At 43.9% G+C, this 24,317-nt stretch overlaps 1 protein-coding gene across 5 annotated transcripts in view; it reads right to left on the reverse strand.

Moving 5' to 3' along the window:
* The window catches only part of FCSK (fucose kinase), an 808,393-nt gene that overhangs the window by 60,326 nt on the left and 723,750 nt on the right, over nt 1–24,317 (reverse strand). For all 5 annotated transcript variants that reach the window (XM_085639472.1, XM_085639470.1, XM_085639473.1 and 2 more), the window contains one exon: nt 20,352–20,428. In XM_085639472.1, coding sequence (XP_085495598.1) covers nt 20,352–20,428 — 77 coding nt within the window. The remainder of the gene's footprint in view (nt 1–20,351; nt 20,429–24,317) is intronic.

The raw sequence follows: 24,317 nt of genomic DNA on the forward strand, positions 1-24,317 counted from the left end.
AACAAGAGAAGGTGAATTGTTACCTCCGACGAAAACGCCTGCATCCTTCATGGCTGCGAAATATGGGTATCATACCTGTATATGGTTAGACAATTGGGTTAGGTACACTAGAGAGGATGGTGTTTTAGCCTTCCCGGAACATGGTTCATTTAATATGGCCGTGTTGAGAAATTTACGGGAAAAGATGTTGTGTCTTGACCCAAGACCAAGGCCGACACAATTTGAGGCGTTGGTGGAATGGGAAGATGAAGTATATGAGCGAGAAAAACAGAGGTCTGGAGGCAACTATAGGTATATGTTTGGGAGGAAATATGATCGTGAAACTCATCGTGATCGAATGAGGAGATGGCGAGACAGAAGGATTATATCCTATGAGGGCAATTGAAGAGAAGGAAGAAAGAAAGGAAACAAGAGGGGTACCAGAAGCAGAAGTGAAAAGGTATAGAGTTAATGATTATGAGGATGAGGTCTTGGATGACATGATTTACAAGAGACCACCACCATATAGACCAGAACCAGAAGAGAGCACACCAGTTGCTACTCCAATAAGAGATACTTTGCGTATCATAGAGACAGAAGTTGTGACACCTGATTTAAAAAGTGGTAGCTCTTTTAGAGAAAAAGAGAGAGAGAATCGATGTGGTGATGAGAATACGAGAGAATTAGCCAGAACTACATCTGAACTGACTGAAAAGATTAGAGAGCTGACGAAGAATTTGGAAGCTGTTACGGTGCCTGTAACCATAGGTCCGGTTATGCCTATTTTTGATAAGCAGAGGACGGGTGAGAATGGTTTGATGGTTCCATATGTAGGGAATAAATTAACAAGTTTGGCTGGTCCTTCAGGAGAGTCAGGAATAAGGACAGAAAATAATGATTTGAGACAATCAAGACGTGACACATGTAGTGGAGGATTAGAGGTGCAGTCTAATTCAAGATTGGATACTAGTGATACTAGTAGTTCAGGGATGCCGATTTTGGAACCACAAAGGATGCCAGAGAAAATGGGTGCAGTGAAAAAGTCTACAGAAATAACAGCTGAAGATTTGAATGATTGGTTGAAAGTCCTTTAAAAGAAGGATAAAGATTCGCAGGCAATTGATGTAGCCAGGTTACGCATTGAATTGGAGGAGCTTGTTGCAGGGACAATTTCTACAGACATACTCAAAACCCATCATGATGGAGAATTGTTATTAATGTGCAAAAGCATCACTTGGAGGGTTAAGAATACACATGAAAGGTTAAGAACAATAGCGAGTGAACAGGGAGTTGACATGGATAAGGTGAAAGTTTTGCAGAAACCTTACAGGGTGGATTTCACGGATAAGGATATTGAAAATCTAAATGGTGCAGGCAGAACAGGACAGATTAAAGAGATGATTGCCTTATTGCGAAAATGGGGTGATGTAGAAAGATGGAAGGATAGGTGGTACAAGAAAAGGGAAGAATCAGTGGACAGAACTTATTCAGCATTTCCTGTGAGAGAAAAAGAGAAAACAGTGGATGCTTATCCCATGAGAGAAATACCTGGAGGAGGATATGTACATGTTCCATGGACCAGACAGGATATTTTATCATTTACAAATGATTTCCCTCGACTGAGAGAAAAGCCCGTCGAGTGGTATAGGCAGGTAGACAGATTTGTGAAGTTGTCGAAGGTGCTGTGGATTGATCTGAATAGTCTGTTTGATATAATTGTTCCAGCAGACTTGTGGGCTGAGTGTAAAATAGTTGTAAGTTGGCCTACTGAGGAATATCCAAGGGATCAGAAAACAGGAGCACCAGATCCAGAAGTAATGAAAAAATACGATCAGGTAATTGTATTCCTGAAAAATAAAGTACCTCCAAAAGAGACAGACTGGGTTAAGATAGATCGAACACATCAGGAAGCAAAAGAATCAGTTCATGCTTTTTATGAGAGGCTGATACTGGCTTTTAAACAATTCAGTGGGGATGAACACCTGGGTGACAAGGATTTGAGTCATTTTGTATACAGATTTGTATATGGCCTGAGACCTGAGATTAGTGAGAGAATTCGTGAGCATACAGTGGACTGGCAGAGTAAGAAAATAGATGAGATCCTGAGACATGCAAAGTACTTCAGTGATGAAATTGAAGCAAAACAAAGAAAGCTGAAAGAAAAGGCAATGTGGGCACAGGTGAAAGTTGCGGAAAGACAAGAAGCACAGTTGGTGGAACAGGCAAATAATCCGGGGAATAGGCCCAGATATGTGGGGAAAGGAAAGGGGAATTTAGAAGAGGCAAAGAAAAAGTTCCCGTGCCACAACTGTGGTCAACTGGGACATTGGAGATCCGAGTGTACCAATCCACCATTAGTGAATAATGAAAGTAAACCGTTAAATCAACAGGTGCAGACTGAGGGGTGTAATCACCAGAAGCAACAGCAGAAGGGTGATAAACAGCAGAGTCAAGAGCCAAGACCGCCCTTGCCGCAGAATAGAGGGTCCCAAAAGTACAATCAGGACTCGGGATTCTACAATGATGAGCAGGTAAACAAACAAAGGCGTTCTAACCCGGTACAACAGTATTTGTTAAAGAATGAAGGGAGTGAGTCTGAAGGTGATTATTGACGGTGCCGAAGAGAGGAGGAAGAGTGCATACTTGGTGCAACTCTAGAAATAGACCAGGCAGGACCATTTGTAGATGGGAAAATAAATGAAGAAGGTGTTACTTTTTTAGTAGACACAGGAGCGACGAGATCAACTGTCAGGTCAGCAGATATTAGAAATCTTCCTCTCTCGGATGAAGCAATCCAAGTAGTTGGTGTAGCTAATACACAAATCAAGACACGTCTTACTGAACCAGTAAGGGTAAGAATAGGGAAATTTTCAGACATGCACAGATTTGTTGTCTGTGACTCTAGTCCAGTGAATTTGTTAGGCAGGGACCTGTTGTGCAAGATGAATTGTACAATTTTCTGTACACCGGATGGAATAGCTTTTGAAACACCAGATGAGGATGTTTTGTACCGGATGACTCTAGATAATAGAGAGAGTGAGATGGTTGGTACATATGCTGTGTTTAATCCAGAGGACTTGCCTCAGGAGCTGAGAGACACGGTGAAAACGACAGTTTGGGATTTTACTGGAGAAGATGTGGGATTGATGAATAATGTAGATCCTGTGAAAATCTCAGTGAAAGAGGGAATTACTTATCCTAATATTCCTCAGTACAAAATGACACCAGAAATAATTGAAGGAATAACTCCTATTATTGAGAAAATGATTCAGCAAGGAGTTTTGAGAGAATTACTGAGTAGCCCGTATAATTCACCGATAATGGGGCTAAAGAAGCCTAATGGGAAGTTCAGGATTGTACAAGATTTGAGAAAGGTTAACAAAATTGTGGTGGCATGTTGTCCCATTGTGCCAAATCCGTCAGTGATTTTGTATCAGATTCCACATGATGCTGAGTGGTACACAGTGATTGATTTGTGTCATGCTTTCTTCTCGATACCATTGCATCATGACAGCCAGCCGATTTTTGCATTTAGGTTTGGCCAGCGTATTTTAGCATGGTGTCGAATCCCACAGGGGTACACAGAGAGTCCTTCGATATTCAATCAGTTATTGAAAAAATCATTGGAGAGTCTGATCATGCCTGAAAGCTCAGTATTGGTGCAGTATATTGATGATCTACTTGTGGCATCAAAGACACGTGAAGCTTGTGAAGTAGATACCATAGCTTTACTGAATCATCTGGCAGATGGAGGGTTAAAAGTATCTCCAGCCAAACTGCAATTTTGCAAGAAAGAGGTGCATTATCTTGGACACAATATTGAAAAGGGTCTGAGAAAGGTGACTGATGACAGGATCAAAATTATCAGGGGAATGAGAGCCCCAAGGACCCAGAGAGAAGTGAGGATGTTTCTGGGGATGGTGGGTTATTGTCGTCAGTGGATTAGTAATTTCTCCCTGATAGCAAAGCCACTGATTAAGCTGACAAAAAGTGAGGTGAAAGATCCATTAGAACTGGATGGAGAACAAAGGGCAGCATTTGAGGAGTTGAAGAGCAGAATGTGTGAAGCCCCTGCTTTGGGAATGCCAGACTATGAAAAAGAGTTTGAGTTGTACTGTAGTGAGAGAAATGGATGTGCACTTTCAGTGTTAATCCAGAAGCATGGACAACTGAAAAGGCCTATTGCGTACTTCTCATCGACACTTGACTCTGTAGCTGTGGGTTTGCCAGGTTGTCTGAAATCAGTAGCTGCCACATGCAGAAGCTTGGAACAGAGTGAGGGTATAATAATGGGATATCCTGTAAGGTTATTCGTACCTCATAATGTGGCAATTCTTTTGACGAGAAGCAGAACTCAATATATGTCACATAGTCGGCTGACTAAATATGAGAAAGTCATTTTGGGAGCATCAAATGTGACTCTTGAGAGATGTGTGAATGTGAATCCAGCAACATTATTGCCAGATACTGAAAATGTGGGTGTAAAGAACGAAGAGGATCATAATTGTTTGGATGTGCTTGATTACTGTACAAAGCCGAGACCAGACATAAGAGATCTTCCATTGCCTGAAAGTGATCATGTGCTGTTTGTGGATGGATCTTGTCTGAGGAATGATGATGGTGTGCTATGTGCAGCATATGCAGTGTGCAAAGTTTCAGAAGTTATGGAAGCTTCACCATTGAAAGGAGTGAAGTCTGCTCAAGTTGCTGAATTGGTGGCATTGACGAAAGCTTGCAAGATTGGGAAGAATCTGAGAGTGACTGTAATGACTGATAGTCAGTACGGATTTGGAGTCGTGCATGATTTTGGCCAGCTTTGGCTACAAAGAGGTTTCTTGACGTCGAGTGGGACTCCAATAAAGAATGCTGAAGTGATTGGGAAATTACTTGAGGCGATACAGCTGCCTAAAGAATTAGCAGTTGTAAAATGTGCTGCTCATGGACAAGGAGATGATTTTGATACCCTTGGAAATCGTTTTGCAAACGACATTGCACAGTATTGTGCTAAAAATAATCACTCGATTAATAGGGAACGAGAAAAGGAAATGTCTTTTTGTTCTGTGATGTTTACTAATGTCCTAGAAACGTGGGATGAAGTGAAACAGTTGCAGGATGAGGCAGGAAATGAAGAAAAGAAAGATTGGATCAAGGCAGGTTGTGCCCCAAGAGAAACAGATCATGTCTGGATCTATAGAGATGGTAGACCAGTCATGCCCAACTCTATGCTGTCGACAATGGCAAGAATGTATCATGGCCAGGGACACTTGGGAAGGGATGCGATGATCAGGTCTTTTAAGCAGACTTGGTATAATGCAAAGTTCAGGATGATTGCAGAAAGCATCTGTCAAAGATGTTTGATTTGCCAGCAATTTAACACTGGGAAAAAGACAGTGGTGAGTCTGGGAACGATAGGCAGAGAAGGTGGTCCTTTTACGAGAATGCAGATTGATTTCATTGAAATGCCCCAAGTGAACAGATTGAGGTATGTTCTAGTGGTAGTCTGTTTGTTCTTGAGATGGGTGGAGGCCTATCCGACTAGGAGAAATGATGGAATAACAGTTGCAAAGTTACTGTTAAGAGAATTGATTCCTAGGTACGGGTTTCCAGTAACAATTGAGTCTGATAGAGGTGGACACTTCTATAATGAGCTCATGAGTTTAATTTGTGAAGCATTGAGCATACAGCAGAAGCTACATTGTGCATACAGACCAGAGGCTTCTGGTGTGGTGGAGCAGATGAATGGCACAATCAAAAATCGGATTGGTAAGATGTGTTTAGCCACTGGAATGAAATGGCCTGATGTCTTGCCTCTAGTGCTAATGACTATTAGATCTACTCCAGATAGAACTACTGGTTTGAGTCCACATGAGATTTTGATGGGACGTGCAATGCGTCATGCATTTGTGCCTGTCAATAAGTTGATGACAATAACTGATGACATGATTTTGGATTACTGTAAAGGCCTGGCTGACGCAGTTCATTCTGTGTTTCACCAGGTTGGAGAAGACGCTACAACACTTGAGAAGAAGCAAGCTCATGATCTGAGTCCAGGGGACTGGGTGAGGATTAAAGTGCACAGAAGAAGGAATTGCTTGGTTCCAAGGTGGGGAAGGCCAAGACAAGTTATTCTGACTACGACAACTGCAGTGAAGTGTGCCGGTGTGAAAAACTGGGTGCATGCAAGTCATACTCTGAGAGTTCCTAATCCAAAAGATGGGACTGGTAAGGAGTACTTTGAAGAGTCAGATTCAAGCAATGATGAAGAAGCTGAGCCAGTGAGAAGGAATCGGAATTCTGGAAGAGGTGAAGGAGAAAGAGAGTCAGAGGAGGCTTCAAGAGAACCATTGAGAGTCTCAGAAGGGAGATCAGATTCTGTAAGAGTGCCTGAAGTTCCAACGAGCAGTGGAGAAAACAGAAGAGAAAAGAACAATTCCACAGTGACTACTCCTGAATCAGATGAAGAAGTTGAGAATCCACTTGAGATTACACCTGAAGAAGCAGGGTCAGTAAAAGTTAGAGAGGGACAGATTGCGGAAGACCCCCGAGGAGGTGTAGGGAACATTCCTGATAAGCTAGGTGAAGGGACAAGTAGACAGCAAGAAGATTGCGTGTCGGAGACCCGAGGAGGGACAGAGTTAGGGAAATCTCAATCAGTGGTGGTAAAAACTGTGAAGCGAAAGAAAACTGCTGAAGAACAAGAGGCAAATGAGACAGAATCAGATTAAAGTGAGAATGAGAAATCAGAGGGTCGAGTTCTGAGAAAGAGGACTTGGATTGGAGAAAGAAATAATAAAGAAGTAAGACCAAAAAAAAGGTTGTAAGAGGAGATCTTTGGCCTAACAACAGGATAAAGAGGCTGAGATACAGACTGACACGAGCAAATACATTGAAAGCTGAACAAGTGAACGAAGTGTCGAGTCAAAATCCAGTAAAAGGTGAAAAGCAGAGAGAGTCGAAAGAACCAGAGGAAATCAAAAGAATCAGAAAACCTAACCAGAAGTATAGGTCACCGGAATGGACGTACGTGGCACTGTCTGAAGGTGAAGAGGCAGAAAGTCAAGGAAATCCAGAGGAGACCGTACGAGAAGTGGTTGAGGAAGATACAGGTGAAATCCTGAAAGTTATCTTGACTGACATTGAAGAAAAGTCAGATACTGAGGATGTTGTTGGAGATCTAATACAATTTGATGTCGAAGAAGTTGAAGTGAAGAGTGATGAATATCCAAATTGAGTGAACTAAAGGAGTCACTTGGAGAAAAGTGAAGAGAGGAAAGTCTGAAATTAAGCTGTTTGAAGTAATCCAAAGTTCTAGAAGTGCCAGTAGTGAAATAATAGAGGCTAAGTCAAAAGACACGGTCAAAGTAGTAAAATGGCTAACATAGAAAATAATCAAAGTAGATGTGCCTTCTTAAAAAGATGGTGTAGAATGTGCTGCTGCTGTACTGGATTATTAATGCTATTATGGGGTGTACTAGCTTTATTAGTTACTTTTAGAGTTACAATAGGTACATTTGAAATACACACTGAGAATGTGACTAATGCAGAGAAGAGTTCGCATAAAGTAGTTCCAACTAGAATTAGTAACGCTTACATACATAAAGATAGGTCAATTAATGATTTTTCTAGCAATGTTTTTTCAAAGTTGTTGTACGAATACGTGAAGACGATGGAAGTTAGGGATTGCTACGTATGTATGCAATTACCTGCATCCGTTTCAGAGGGTGTTACTTATCACCATTTACCAGCTACGTATGGAATTTCTTGTAGTGTGCTAAGTAGTGTTTTTTATTTGTTAGGGAAAATAGATTATGAGATGTCTAACAAAGATAACATTTTTGGGCAGTTACCTATTAATAAAAAGCTGAATCCAGCTAAAGAAGCTAACATTTTTGGTGAAATTTTTATTGAGAAAGAAGAATTAACATTAGATTACATTTTTAAGAACAATTTAACTTGCAGTTTGAAAGAAGAGGAGAAGGCTTTCCTAAATATGGTGGAGGAAAGGAGAATGAGCATGCATGAAAAGGCAGGGAAATATGGAGTGAGTGAGACAATTTGGGACATTGAGATGGGAAAAGAGTTGAAGAATGGGGCTAGTCCAACTTTAGCTCTAGATGCACCACAGAAGGGTAAACTATGTATTACTAGAAAGAAATCCCAATATGATACATATTTTGTTGGGACTAGTGAGTGTCATGATACATACTTCATTGCAACAGGATGGGGTTTCAAGGGAGGAGAGGATCCAGTTTCCCAGGAGTGTATTATGTTTGTGGGAACAAGGCTTATTACAGGTTGCCTAACCATTGGTATGGCACGTGTTATGTGGGCCTGGTCTTTCCAAAGATCTTTCATATAGATAAGATAGAAGATGTAGAACATATTAATTTACTAACACGTTTTAAGAGAGAAACTTGGTCAGAAATTGTAGGTGATATTTTTGGAGCTTTAATTCCAGCAGTGGGAATTTCTTTAAATGCATATGGGATTCGGAAACTGTCAACAGTGGTGGATCGCTTATCGACAAGTACCGCTGGAGGGTTTCTTTTGGTGAATACGGAGATGATTGCCGTACGTGCCATGTCTATGCAAAATCGACTTGCCCTTGATATTCTATTGGCCAAGGAGGGTGGAGTCTGTGGAATGCTGAAAGTTCAACATTGTTGTACTTACATTCCTGACGAAAGCAAAGACCTGAAGGTCTATATCAAAAATATTACTGATTTGCATGAAGAATTAGTACCATTGGAAGCTGAAAGTATCTGGACTAAATTAGCTAATAAAGTGATAGCAGTTAAGAGTTTTATTGCTAAGATAGGTAGTACTATTATAGGTAAGATATTGTTTCCTTTGACCTGTGTAATTGTTGCTTTGTTGATACTAAGATTGGTGTGTTTGTGTTGTAAAAACAGGGGAGGGAAAAGGAGAATAATTAGAAGTAATGCTGAAAAGAAACAAAAGAGGTCAAGGAGAGATCCACAAGAGATAGAATTAGAAGAGTTGAGGGAGAGTGTGTACTTAGAGACGAAGAGGGATGATGAAAGGGAGTCTGGTGTGTAGTGTTGTGAAAAAGAAAAAAGACATTTTCAATTTCTCCTAAAATGGGACTCAATTTTTTTTTTGGGTTGTTTATTTGGTGATGATATCACCAAAGGGGGGATTGCTGGAGCAGGGTTTTCTGTTGAAAATTTATCGAGTTTTAAGCTCCAGTTTTGTCTATAAGTCGTGACTAAAATTATTAATCTATAATCGATAATTATTGGTTTTGTGCGAAAACTTTGACTAACCAACATGACTAACTAGAGAAACTACACGTGGGAATGCATATATGTTGCTCAATAATAATGTGCAGGTTTAATTAAATGAATGTTGCTAAGTGCTGTTTGTTTTAAAGTACAAAATGCTTTTGAAATAACGTGTACTAATGCTTTATTGTGTTGCAAAAGGCTAGATAATTACATACACATAAGGGTATTAGTGGGGTTAACACTGTTTTATCATTATGCTGTGGTAACGTTGTTTTGTGTCTCTTTTAATTAAGATGGTCTGTTTTGGCCTATAACAAGATGGCTACCGTTTACAGCCTGCACTCGAGTGAATGTGAAAATGTCAGAAGGCCTTGCTGAACATGGTTGACAGTCACCTGACCATGGCTCCTGCTGGAGTTTAGAAAGTTTCCGTGATGACAGCGACTCCAGGCAAGCTTCCAAATGTCCTTGGAGGAAAAGAAAGCCACAATGAACTTTGTGATTACAGCGGTGGCTTCGCTATGGTTCCGAGGAAATGCGTTCATGAAAGTAACTTTTGCAAAACTCGAGTTTCCTTCTTCCGTCTTTTTATTTTTGTGATTTTTCTGAGCGGAGGTTCTTACAAATGTTGCGATGCAACATCCTTTCCTGCTCGTTTTGCTTGGTGATTCAATGAACATTTAGAATTTTATATGTTGCTTTATTTTGCAAGTTCTATTATAAATATTGTTAGACTAGGGAGGGTCTAAGGCCACTTCTTCCCAAACCTGCGTTGGTGAGGATCGATGCTGTGAGGACGGCGACTCGGGAGACTTTACTGAGAGACCTGTCCTGACCCATTTATGACATTTAGCTAGAATAGGTAACTTTGAGAATAATGATTTTGCTATTGATTGACTTTCATTTGAACTAATTTTAGATAAAATATCATTTATGAATTACTGTGTTGGTGGTTATTTCTTGTCGATTATTGAGTACTCTTATGTGATTATTGTTGTTTAGATCATGACTCAGGACAGTAACAATCTGATCGCATTGGCCTTACTGTAGATACAGGGTGTTTTAGGAGTTTTCTCTCTCCATGTTTAGTGCTGATAGAGTAATCGAGCGTGTGTTAGTGAAATGGGCCCAAGTGTGTGATGAGTGCGTGTGCGTGTATCTGTGAAATTACTCTATCCGTGGAAGTAGGGAGAATTTGTATGCCCTGATCTGCAGCACAACAAGTTGCATTGCCTATTTTTGGGGAGTGACTATTAGCAACATCAAGTATCTGTGGTAGGTCAGCAATGAATAGACTGAAAAGCAGCAGGGCTAGCATTCATTCCTGCTTCACTCCTCGCTTTTTGATATACACGGGGAGCAGGACATTGTGTATTTCACGTTAGAGGGATTGGGGGTATTGTAGTCGGGTCGGAGGAGACTCCTGGGGGTGGAGCATAGGATTAGATGATACGGATTGGTTACAGCTGGGGAGAGTTATGAGGGCTTTATAAAGAGTGGCGTGGGGTGATTTCAATGTGATTATGCTCGAGAACAGAGAAAGAAGGACCGCTGTTTGTAGCGGGGCAGGATTACCGGAGACTGGAATGTTTCAGACAGTAGTTTTGTTTAGTTACAAATCGGAGAGGATTCGCACAGGAGGCATCACTCATCAATTAGTCACTTTGAGTTTCACTAGCGGAATGAAAGCAAGATGTACTTAGCAGTTACGTTTGCACTTAGGGTCACGTAAGTTGTACTTGGCAGTTACGTTTGCACTTAGGGTCACGTAAGTTGCACTTGGCAGTTATGTTTGCACTTAGGGTCACGTAAGTTGTACTTGGCAGTTACGTTTGTACTTAGGGTCACGTAAGTTGCACTTGGCAGTTACGTTTGCACTTAGGGTCACGTAAGTTGTACTTGGCAGTTACGTATGCACTTAGGGTCACGTAAGTTGCACTTGGCAGTTACGTTTGCACTTAGGGTCCCGTAAGTTGCACTTGGCAGTTATGTTTGCACTTAGGGTCATGTAAATTGCACTTGGGAGCTACATTTGCACTTAGGGTCACGTAAGTTGCACTTGGCAGTTATGTTTGCACTTAGGGTCACGTAAGTTGCACTTGGCAGTTACGTTTGCACTTAGGGTCACGTAAGTTGCACTTGGCAGTTACGTTTGCACTTAGGGTCACGTAAATTGCACTTGGGAGGTACGTTTGCACTTAGGGTCACGTAAGTTGCACTTGGCAGTTACGTTTGCACTTAGGGTCACGTAAATTGCACTTGGGAGGTACGTTAGCATTTAAGGTTAATGAGCACTGTTTAGTGGATTGTGGTTGGGAATGCATGGCAGAAAGGGGTAGATATCTCTGGAATAAGTTATTAGAAGATAGCCCTGTATTTTGGTGTTCACGAACATCGATTATTTTATTTAAGGGGCAGGGGGGGTGAAATCAAAGTGTGTAAATGTTCTGTTGTTGCATAAGAATCATTCTGTTTGACTGACATACATTTATTAATAATTGTAGATACCCCTGACGAAGGCCAATGATGACCGAAATGCATTGGGTGAACTCCATTGTAAACGGAGGATTCAAGTTTCATAACGTGCTTGGGATTAGGCCCGGATGGGCAATTCTGGAGCAGATAAAACGCACGAAAATATTGAACCTTGTACCTTTGATGCGACGGACAATTGCGGAGCTGAGATCGCTGGTGGTCGGCTTCCTGTGGGGGGGCGGACGGCGGCGGGTGGCCTTGGAGACCTTGGTGCGACCCAAACTTGACGGCGGGTTGGCGGTCCCCGATTTTGAATTGTACTACCTGGCAGCGCAGCTACAGGTACTGACGCAAAATGTCGCTAGAGTCTTTAGAGGCCCTGAGCACGAGAGGGACTCCGGGATCCAGAGACACGTTTTATCCTACATAGTCCTGCAACAGACGCTGGACTTACGAGACCTCACCATAGAGGAGAGGACACTCCGACAGTGTTGGCGCAGGAGCATGAGGAGAGCGAAGGCGGTGCACCCGTACGCGCCAGAGATCCCGCTGGGGATGCTGACGGCGTTGCCGCATGGTGGCGATTGGTCGCCGCTCGCGGAGTGGGAAGAGCTGGGATTGCAAATGGTGGGAGACCTGTATGTGGACGGGGCGTTGGCGCCATTTGGGGTGCTGCAGGAACAGTTTGGCCTCCCGGATGGGAGTTACCTGTTACACACGGCGGTGTGCGCGGCGGTACAGCGGTACTGGAGGGAGGGCCTGGTGGAGCCCGCGGTGGTTCAGACCTGCCAGTATGTGGTGATGGCGGCAGGGAGAGTTAAGGCGGTCACCTGCATCCATTCCAGGCTGCTACGAGAGGGGTTGGAACCGCTCGCGGCGTTGAAGGAGAAGTGGGAGAGTAGTATAGGAAAACCCATCCCGGACACGGTATGGAGTCATATTCTACGGAGAACGTGGAAAGGGAGTAGGAATGCCCGCTTCCAGCAGGTGCATTTCTTTGTACTGCATAGGGCTTATCTGACCCCGGGAAGGATAAAACTGTATTTTAAGGTACAGGATGCGGCATGCCCGAGATGTCTGGAACTTGGAGCGGAGCTCGACCACCTCTTATGGGGGTGCCCCCGGCTAGGGACGTATTGGGCGGAGGTGGGGGAGCTTCTGAATGCTGTCACAGACCGGGAGGTGGAGTTTGATATGGCGGCCTGTTTATTGCTCTGGTTCCCACACACGGCGAAGACGAAAGTGTCCAGTAAGTTCATTGACTTGGGCCTCTGCTGGCCCAGAGAGAAATTACGTGGCACTGGGAATCGCGGGAGGGCCCGTCATATGGGAGATGGATGGCTGAGTTGCTGAAGTGGGCGAGCTGTGAAAGCGTGCTTAGGAGGCGTCAGGCGACCAGGGCAGGGGATGAGAAGGGGCTGGACTGGGTGAGGGCATGGGAGCAGATAGTACAGGCTCTGAAAGATTACCGGCTGGAGAGCACTGAGCAGGATGACCGAGAGGGAAGGGCTCCGTGAGGCCTGGAGGCTACAGGCGAATATCCGGTAGCAGTAGCAATAGTAAGCTAGATTGCATGATAGGGGCCCCCGTCAGCAGTAATGGGTGGGCAGGAGGGTGGGGAGGGGGGGAGTTTTCGGGGTGTTGTATTAATATATTGACGGACAGCTGGGGACTGAGGTGGATGGGAGAAAAGCAGCTGTTGCCATGGGAAATTTACCTGCTCTATGGGGTCAGACTGGTTATGATATTCAGGGGCCGGTAATGTTGTGCCGCCCAGCCTCCGGGATGTGGGCTGAATGGCTGTGTAAAGTGTTACAATGATGCGAGCCTTTGGGACACATTGTGGGCAAGGGAAGCTATTATGGAGGTCTCACATTTAATTCTGCAATAAAAATACGTTTCCAAAAAAAAAATTGATGCGACTGACAAAATTATGAAGACTGAACAGAAATAAGTGGAATGAACTACTTTGAATACTTTTGAGTACGTGTATAATGTGGATCACAAATGTGTATAAGGCTGTGCAGCGCTTAGGTGACTCGCAATCGCGCATCACACCCTTTTTTCATTCACTCCTCGCAATGTCATCATTTTTATGAATATGTGCATTACGTCTCCCAGTTTAATGTGTATCCATGTGTCGGACTGTAGCTGGATTATAGTCTCTTAAAGGTTTCGGGGTATTCTCCATTACTGTAGCTTAGCCCACAGGGATCCCCGTGGTACTCGATCGAAGCAGCAGTGTGTCAGAGATTTTGAGGCTGTTGTTTTATCCATCAGGAAAGATATTGCCATTAGATTGGTTAGTGTCCCACATTTTGCCATGAACCCGGTTTGGCTGAAAGGGAGTAGTCGATTTTGTTCCACCCATGGCCATAGATCTTCCAGAAGCACACTGGCATAGGATTTGGCGTCATTGTCGAGGAGGGCTATCAACATATAGCTGTTTGGATCTGCTCTGGTACCAACTTTATATATTGGGCGTATTATGGTGCCTCACCACGGATCTGGTATCTGTGAGGACCAAAGGCAGAAGTCAAAGAGCCTGGTAAACTGTGCAGCCCAGAATCGGATGTCTTGTTTGCATGGCGCCTGTGGCAAACTATTCGGTCCAGGGGCCCCATCTGTTCTTCCTTTTGGTGTTCCATGCATTATATGGGGTGTGAGAGAGGCTGGGTTCCCAGCATTGAGGTGCAAGGGGTCCAAATCTTGGTGAGAAGCCCCAATGGCAATTGTGGGTGCCATTTTCATATTATTGTCTATGGAACTAACTTCTTCCTCAGTTGCCACAAAGTGCGCAGTTAGAAAGGATGCCCATTCTGCTTCTGGGGCATATTGTTGCAGCCCAAGCCCCTTTGAGCATTCATTTGTTTGTTCACCAGGGACCAAAAGTCCCTAGAGTTACGGTTCTTACTGGCGTAAAGTAGTGTTGTCTAGAATGCTCTGATCATTTGCGCTTCTCGGCGAAGACTGCCTGCCTGTAGGCTTTCTGTGCCTGCTTGAATGCATTAAGTAGCTCCCTGGCACCCGGAGACTACCGAACTCTCCTCAAAGCTTTGTTGCATTTTTTCTTGAGTTCCTTAATCGAGGTTGAGGTGATGGATTCACTAGAGGAAACGAGCTGACGGGTATGTCGATGGAATTTTCTAAGCAATTGCACGGTAAAGTCATCCATTCTGTGACTTGGGATACATTATTAGCACAGTTTTCATCTAAGTGCTCCTTACATGGAACCATAATGATACCACTGATGGAGTCGGTCTATTTGAGCCGTTTGAGGTTCTCCATGTGGGTCCCGCTGAATCTCAACCTTGCGAAGGCATGGTGCTGTAGATTGAATGACAACGTTGCAAATGGAGTCAATTAAGGAACAGGTTTTCCCGTCGGTTCTCGTCCATTTTGGTGAAATGATCATTCAATATTCCTGTAGCCCACGCTGCTGAGTTGCAGGACCATATATTCGCCAAGCATGCTGCAAGGGCAGACGATTGGCATTGCCTGTTCAATGATGTTTTGGGCACTCCCTAGGTTGTGTTCCTCGTGGTCATCCAAGAGATCTTGGAAAAGATTTGTATTGAAATCCCCAGTGATCAAGCATGCTGCTTTAGGGTAGTCGCTGGTTAAGTCGCACATGGTTAGTAATAAACAGTTACATTTGGGCCTTTACTTCCTTGCGCTTGGACAGATGTAAACATTTATCAGTAGTATCAATTGCTGTGATCTCAGATTCCTTATCTTGATTCCTGACAGCCAGTTCTCCTCAAATGTTAATGAATCGACAATCTCTTTTAACTTGACTAAGGTGTAGATAGCTAGCTAGCCTTTTGATCTACCGTGCGTATGCTCCCTGAAGGCTGGCGTCCAGAGCTCGTTGTAACCTAGAATCGGTAGACTTGTCTTGGCCCATGTTTCCTGTAGGGCTATGATTTTGTGGTTCTTTAAGAACATAATGTCTGGGGACTGAAGTTTCTGGGTGAGGTCGATGATATTCCAGGAGCACAAGGATAATGAAGGCGGTTAGAAGCAGATAAATGCTTGAGGACTAATTCAGTCAAGGTTTCTTCTGGATAGTGCTGTGGACAGCCAAGCCCAGTCTTTACACATGTGATCTGTGGTTTGCACACTTTGTTCGTCGTGTTTTGTGATGACACAACCCTGGGCATTTAAAAAAAATTGAGAATGGTTTCTTCCTACTAGACACTGTGGGAGCTGGTGATTTTACTAGTACTGGGCATAACCTATCTCTTTGAACGGGATGATCTTGCTATCCCATGAGCTAAATAACTCTGATCTGGATAATATTAGCTATATGACAGCAGTCGAGATGAATATTGCTAGTGTGGGTTCTGAGATTTGAGGACCTTTAGGAGGAAGGAATTCAATTGCTATTATGTCATTGGACTCCAATCTGCTCAGTTCAAGGATGGACTTTCACAAACCTGAGAATGTTTATCCTATTTAGAATGTCATGAGAACCTTGCAAATGATACTCTGGGCTGAACAGCAGACCAAATAGAGTCCACTGAAAATCGTACTAGGTCGTCGCTTACAGCTTTGGTAAGATTGGGTTGCTTGGTGGCTACATCTCGGGGATGGGGAGGGGGGTCAGCAGGTTTTGTACACTCGGCCTTGCATTGACAATCCTGATTATTGGTGCTACTCCACTGGTGCTATGGTTCAAGGGTGATTGGGTCTACCTCTCTCTACTCGACTCTGCAATGAATGGCAAAGATGTTGTTCCTCCTCTGCAGGAACCCGAGTGTCCTGACGGTTGACTTGGCTCACCCATGTGAAGGTTTTTCAGCATCTTGGAGTCTGTGGATTCTGCTACTGCGCCTAGGGTCAGTGTTGGAGGAAGCTGAGACTGTAAGGGGCTGCATTCTGCTCCATTCGAGTGGACGATTTCTGTTCTTTCACTTGCAAATATTGAGAACAGGCTGCACATTGCAGGTTCGATGGCACCATTTGTCTTGTTGAGCTGTTTGCGAAGCCTTTTCTTTTCCCTCTTACTGAGGGGGGGTAGTGGTGGAGAGCTTTAGAGGGTATTTCGCCCGGGGCTATCTTACCTCCATTAGAGGGAGCCTTCGCTGGTGAGGGAGTAGTTATCAGTGTTTCTGACTGGTCGGGCCGCATCTCCAGGAGGGCTATAGTTCGTTCCAGGGCTTTCCGCTCATGGCACCAGTGCGGTGGATGCCAGTTCTTAATATCATTGCTTCCATTGTTGCTGGAGTGCTGGGACTCAATCTGGAGGCTTGATTTCCAATGTTGGAGGTTACATTTGCGTCATTGTGTCTCTTTGGAGCTCAATGGGTGACTGCAACCGTGTGTTGTTGACTTAGACTGGGTCCCCCAGGAAGTCTTTTGATTTCGGTCCAACTGTACTAAAGAACGTTGGGAGTGAGGGCAGACTTTCAATTATCGGACAGCAGCAGCATACTGATTGCACCAAGTTGATGTTTGATTGCACTCTTATAATTAGTTTGTTTTGGTTGTCCAATATGTTGTCTATTCCTTCTGTGAACATAGCCAGCGAGTTCAAAAGATCACCTTGCACGTCCAATTTATTAGAGTGATAATTTAAAGCAGAGACTGTAGATTGCAAAATTTGTAGAAGTTGAGGCCACACTGTTCTAGAGATATCTGTCGTTATTTCAGGGGTAAATCTGTCTTGTAAGCCAGGGCTCCTCGTTGGATCTGTGTGAAAGAAGGACTTTTCCTCCAGGTTATTTACAGGATTTTCTGAACCATCCAGGTAGAGGGATTTCATAGGTGCAAGTGGTATTATGTTTTCTATTGGAGTCTGGGTCTATTCAGCCACGGGCGGACTAGTGATGGCGTCAGTAACTGGGATCGGTTTGCATTAGGGTGGAGGCCTTGCACATCCTGTTGAGGGGGTTCCTTGAGTGAGGGTGTGGCATCCAAAAATATGGGGGAATTGTCACTATGACTGCTGGAGAAAGATTGTGTTTAGAAGAGCTCATCCGGGGAGGTGACTGCAGGTCGAACTTTTCATTAAGAACAGGTGTTACCAACAATGTAGGTTTTTCATAGGGTTTGCAGTTTTTGTTGCCTCATTCACCTCCGTTAGGTTACCGAAGAGGTCGTGTCACCCAGCGATGGCGGGGATGGGTGTATCATAGCATGGAACGTGGAAAGCGGGGGTCTTCCTGTTGGATACCCTGGGTTAGAGTGTATGGTAGAGGCACTCTCTCTCCTGTGGCCATATTTGTGCTATGACTGTCCTGTTGACAACAGGGGTTTCTTGAAAAAGTCCCAGAGCGTTGTCTTATGAGGGCCTAAAGTGCCTATCGGTAGCTCCTTCCTCGTTCTACCTGACCTCATGGCTCGAGAGTTGTGGTCTAGAGTGGTTGGGCCGCCTCTTCTCTGCCTTATAAGTGTTCTCAACTGAACACTGGGTGGAGGGGCACGAAGATGCTGTCTTTTGTGACATGGCCTAGTGCTCTGGCTGTTGCGCTGCCTCACCTCCCCCTGGTAAGATCTTTACACTGAGCACTGGGGGAGAAACACAAGCATGCTATCTTTTTTGAGGGGTAGATGACTTGTCCGAGTCCAAGGCCATGGCTTGCTGTTGTGGCACATAAAGCCTTCTAGGATTCGGGAATGTCGAAGAAGAGGCACCTAAGAGACACAGGTAGCAGCTATAAGGGAGCTGCACCGTTGGGCCTGTAACTGCAGGTGTGCAAGGAGGTGCAGAGCTGGTATGTCTCACCAAACCCAATTGCGCAAGCGGAGGAGGAGGAGGATGGCACCTCCCACAGCCAGCAAACCAAGTAACATAATCTGTGAGGTTTCCAGGCCCATCCTACCAATGGCATCATACATGGAGACAACAGTGGCTCCAGAAAGGTATAAAACAAGTGCAAGCGATAGGCAGAATATGTGGGTGTGACAGATAGCCTCATGTGTTCTACCTTCCATTTTACAAGAAGGTGGCTGTGTATCCCATGAGACTAGGAGAGGAGGTGAGGGGTGGCCCAACTTAACATGAAAAGTGGGGTGTTGACAAAAACTCACATTTTCTACCTTCTGTTGCACAGGAAGATGAGGCAGAAGGCCAACCTATGAAGTGGACTTATCCTGAACTGGATTAAAAACCTTCCCTCAAGTCTTATAAATATATATATGTAGAAGAAGTGGAATGGATGACAAGCTATTTGTGTACTGCATTTATGAATTTAAACGCTTTAACCAGCATCCAGACAAGTATCTGTTCACTAAATTGAAAAATCCTGGACCCACTGTGGCCTCCCATACCCAGGAAGTGGGAAATCCAGATGAAGAGGTGGTAACACCTGCTGCTGAATTTCAACCCCCATTTTGTGAATACTCAGAAGGAGAAGAGGGGGGTGAAGTGAACATCCAAGGACCTCAGAGTCAACCTGTGGTTCAAGTTCCAGAAGTAGCGCAAAGCCAATTTTAGGCAAACTCCGAATCTGTAGTAGTGAATCAAGAATAATCACAGCGAATCAGCCTCACCTGCAGATGCCGATCCTGGTGAAGGGACGCGTGAAGTGACCAGACATGATCGAAGGAGAGATGAGTGGCCAAGGGACTGAGAGTCTAAAACTGAGTCTATCTGTTGAATGCATACCACAAGCTGTCATTGAAGAGCTCGAGTCAAGTGGATTGAATGACCGCAAGGACGTACAACCAGTAATCAGAAGATCAAAAAGAGCGAGGGTGCTTTGTAGGAGGTACACTGCCTCTGAGTGAACGCGATCTGATCACTTATGATCTGGGAGAGCAGAGAAGTCTGCCAACTTAGTCTCCGCGACTTGCGTCCACACAGCAACAGCATTTAACCTTTTAGGTTGATCATCATCATTGTAACGTACTATGCCTTGAACTTTGCTGAACTAAACTTTGCATTTATTGAATTATGAAGATTCCCTCGGGCCAAGACTCCAGTAGAAGAGTAGGCTTGCCATACAGACAAAGATGGCGTATGGCTAGGGATGACTCACAAAGATCACTGTATATAAAGCTAGCTTCATTGTGGAATAACTATAAGTTCTGCTATTAGCACAAGCAGAACGTTGCATAATTTATAAGACTGCTTGCTGCTATTCTATTCAAAGGTCTGACTGTTGAGATTATGGATATGCTTACCAAAGATCAGTGTAGGTTAGTTGTAGCTGGAGTGTTTATAATTGGTATTATGCTTATGGCTGCATTACGGTTTTACATAAAGATGCTTAAGAGGGAGACTTTCCTACTAACGTTCTTTTCTAATTTGCTGTACGAGTATACACGCACAATGAAAGCTAAGGACTGCTATGTATGCGCCCATTTACCTGCTTCAGTAGCTGTGGGAGTTACATATCACCACATCCCTCTTTTCTATGGTAACACTTGAAGTATTTTACTTAGTCTCTATATAGACATGTACACTTTGAGTATCACTCAAATTATGATTCAATACTTTCTGAAGTTCCTCTCAATAATTTGAGGCCTTGTGGGACGCTGCTACAAATAAATGGGTTCCAAGTCTAGGACTAAAGTCCTGCCACTACCTTTCATGATCTAACATTACACATTCATTCCTTTAGAAACTACAGAATGTGAAAGAGGCAAATTATTTGTTTTGTTAATGACATTTGAAAACATTTGTCAGAGGTCATTACTCACCATATTCCAGTTCTCTGGAAAAAGTCTGCCCAGGGCCTATTCAGGTAGGTTCCAATTTCTTTCTCCGAAGCAGAGCCCTTTTGTAGAAAACACAATAAACACAACAGCAGCCATTATCAATTAGCGTACAACACAAGTACAGGTAAATCCTTCTGCAAACAAAATTTTGAGCAATACATGGGAATTGATGGGCCCAATATCCAATTTACTTGAATAAGAGATCGAACCATTAGCATGAAACAAGTGACTTGCGTACCAAGCTCCTGATAGCAGGAGAGGCTGGGGGTTGTGTTACAAAGGCAACAAGGCCTTTGAAGCTCCCCTGCTACAGATGTCTTCCTGACCTGGGGAGGTGTGACCCCCCTCTACCCAGGAAAGGCTTTGTTTCTAGGCTCAGGGAGCAATGGCTCCAACCCCAGGGGTTCAGGAACTTGTCTCGTGGTGGCAGGCTGGTCTTTACCAGTTAGGGAACCCAGCAGAGGCTGGTCGTTTTTCAGGGGGCATCTCTAAGATGCCCTGTGAGTGCATTGTATAATAAATACAAATACACTGGCATCAGTGTGGGTTTATTATGCTGAGAAGTTTGCTACCAAAAATTTCAGAATTCAGTAAAGCCATTATGGTGCTGTGGAGGTTGTAATGTCAAACTCCCAGGCCATATACTCTTGTATGGCTTTACTGCACTTACAATGTCTAAAAATGGACTTAGACACTGTAGGGGCACAGTGCTCCTGCAACTGTACCCTCACCAGTGGTATAGTGCACCCAGCCAGAGGGGTGTCTTACCTATACCATAGGCAGTGGGTTGCAGGCATGGCACACAGGTATATGTGCCATGTCGACTCTTCAGTTTTCTCTGCATCAAAACATGCAGCCTGCAATGGCAGTGTGTGGGTGATAAGGTACAGGACCTTTAAGGGTGGCACAATATGTGCTGCAGCCCTTAGAGGCCTTCCCTGGTCACAGTACCCATGGGGAAACATCCTAAACAACGAAGTTCAAACAACGACTTACATTAACAACGAAGTCTTAACAACGAAGAATCGCATACAACGAAGTCCTGAACCACGAAGTCCTGAACAACGACTTTTCAATGGCGAATCAGACAGGCTTACGTCTTGTTTGTATCCGGGCAGTATGTGAGGCACGTCACTTCTCTTCACCCCCCTACCCCTCATCTACACTTTGATTGGGCAGTGTTGGAGTGTTATGTCACTCATCTCCGCCCCCTCACCTTTCTGAAGTGCAATACCAACCCCGAGACAAGGACCTGTCACCTAATTTTCTTCAGAAGTTTGGACCTCATTTCCCACAAATATCTGCCACATCTCACCTTGTCAGTACTGAATCCAAGGCCACAAACCCCGAATGCCAGACTTCTGTGTTAAGCATTATCAAAAGCTTTACTGATGCCGAGTAGACCGCATCATAGTTTTAAAAATAAAGCATTCTTTTAATTATAAGAATCCATGCAGACGCAGATCTCCTATGTCCCATGTCCTAGTCATATGCTGCAGGTAGTTGTGAAAAAAGCTTGTCAATGGATTAATTTGTTCAGTTTTATGGACAGAGGTTGTAATGTTAAAATCCCCCTGTTATTTGTTGTCAAAATTGAGAGGACCCACAGCCACCATCCATGAATAAACTATCAATAAAATGGGTAATGAGCAATTTAAAAATATTTCGTTGAAGTATTGTTATTACAATAGTGCCATCTATTGGTCAGTCACGAGGTGTTTCATTTCGTGGTTTAGGAAGTCGTTGTAAAAAAAAGTAGTGGTTTAGTTGTTTAGCTTTCGTGGTTGAGGAAGTCGTGGTTTAGGCAGTAGTTGTTTAGACATACATCCCTACCCATGGTCCTTTTTACAAGGGACTTACATGTGGCCAGAGAGGTGACAATTGGGGGTACAAAGGTATAGTTTTGGGAAAGACCACAGGTCCTGGGAACCTGATTGGCAGGGACCTAGGGCACATCAAGTCAAAGTGCATCAGAAATCTTGCAAAAAGTGTGTGGGGGGGGGGGGGGTACTGCCACAGAAACCCAGCTTCCCACACTGTTTCCTAAGTGCCAAAAAATAGACATAATTGAATCTCTGAAGCCAACATCCCCCTCGACCAGCTCCTGGTGCAGTCTATTTCTTTCTATTCCTACAAGCACTAGTTTTCGGTTTCACAGCAGGGTCGGACAAGCCGGTCCTGAAACTTTTTAACCCTAACACTGGCATGTACCTCTCCTACTCACAACAGTCATGGGCAGAGCCTAGGTTAGCCCCAGTAAAGTCAACAGGCCGGGCAATTAATCTGCTTCTTACTCTTTTCTCCAAACCTTGAATCCCTAGGCAGGATGCATAGGTCCTAACAATTGACAATAAAAGAGCTACACAATGAGCAATACTCCATTAGTAAAATCATGTACTTTTAATTAACTTAGCCTCAATGACATCAGTCAGCCCAGGTGCCTAGGCCAAGCATAATAAGGACTTTCCATTCGTGAAACCTCAACTTGATTGTGTGTAGTGATTAACTCCAGGTAGACGTGATGGGTTTCATGAAGATTTATTCAGGAGAGTTACAGGATACAAAGATGAGAAGCACAAGCCCCACCAGGAGCAGCCAGCATGCTGCTCAGCCCACTCAACTGTGATTTCTCTGACAGATTCCCAACGTTCTGAACAGCATCATCACAGCAACATTCTACTGGTGGTAAAATAGCATTGCATTTACAAGAGCAGGATATAACATTGTGCGTGTGGGGGCAGGGGGGAGAATGAAGTAGCTGCAGATGCCCACTATGACAGTAGCCATTTTACCTTGTTTCCACAAGCGTTTGATCAGGTTTGAGGCTGCTGAACAGATGATGAAGGAGCAGCTCAAAATGAAGCTTTCCAGTCGAACATCCCCGACTTGCAGGTTTAAACTGAGGTTTGCACTTGTATTTGGCCGGAAGGCAACTTCGACAAAGGCACAGACTGGGAGTGCTCCCACAGGACCACAGTGCTTGTCTTTTCATCTTATAAGCATCAATATACAACACCATATGGGCCAATGAAGTAGAATTATTGATAGGAAAATGCTAATTTACCATCCCTGTCTAAAAATGAGTTTAGATGTGATTTGGATTGTACACAGACGAAGTAATCCATATTGCATAGCTCTGAGAAGTTTAGACAGAATCAATAGGTAACGATTGGTTTCTGGGGGAATTGTGCTGACCCGCAAAGGCATTTCTGAAAAGGACAACAAAGAAGTTTAGTACAGAAAAGTTCTAGTGAGTCCTGAAGGGCACGCTTTTAAATACTCATTACTACTTGGGTCTGTCGAAGCATACAAGAGTCAGAATAAACAAACTCATAAACAAACAATCGTCAAATGCTGAGAAGGAAATAGATATGAGTGTGCAAAATGAGCCTTTACAGACAAGAACCACCGAAGGGCTTGGTGCTTTATTTAAGCATCATTTCAGAGAACAGAGACAACTCAAACTCAAGATATTTGAAATATTAAAGAATGCATGAGACTCTTTTGTTTCAAAATGTTGTTTGTGTCTCATCTATAACCCTGTGTTGGGTAAGCAACGAGAGAGAAGGCTGCCTTGCAGTAGCAGGGTTGGAAGGGGGAATATAAGCAGAGTTAGGCTGACCCCATGTAATACGCGGGTAGGGGTCAGATAGGTTTCAGGGTGACCATGAACTGTGGTGTTCTCAGCAGGACGCGAGCATGGTGCATGCAGCAAGATGTGCTGCAGAACAGTTTGATTTAGCATGTTGCAGGGTGCTCTGGCTTGCACTGTGGTTATGCCGGATATGCTGCCTTTGGGGTGTGCTGCATAATGATGAGTGACATGCTACAGAGTGAGAAACACTGCACACTGAGGGGAGAGGGATCACAACTCTTTGTCTCAAGACAAGGAACAACCCAGAGATCCCAAAATCGTTTTGTATAATTTATGCGCAGCGAAACACTTGC

The sequence above is a fragment of the Triturus cristatus genome, chromosome 12, assembly GCF_964204655.1.
Source record: "Triturus cristatus chromosome 12, aTriCri1.1, whole genome shotgun sequence".
NCBI classification, from domain to species: domain Eukaryota; kingdom Metazoa; phylum Chordata; class Amphibia; order Caudata; family Salamandridae; genus Triturus; species Triturus cristatus.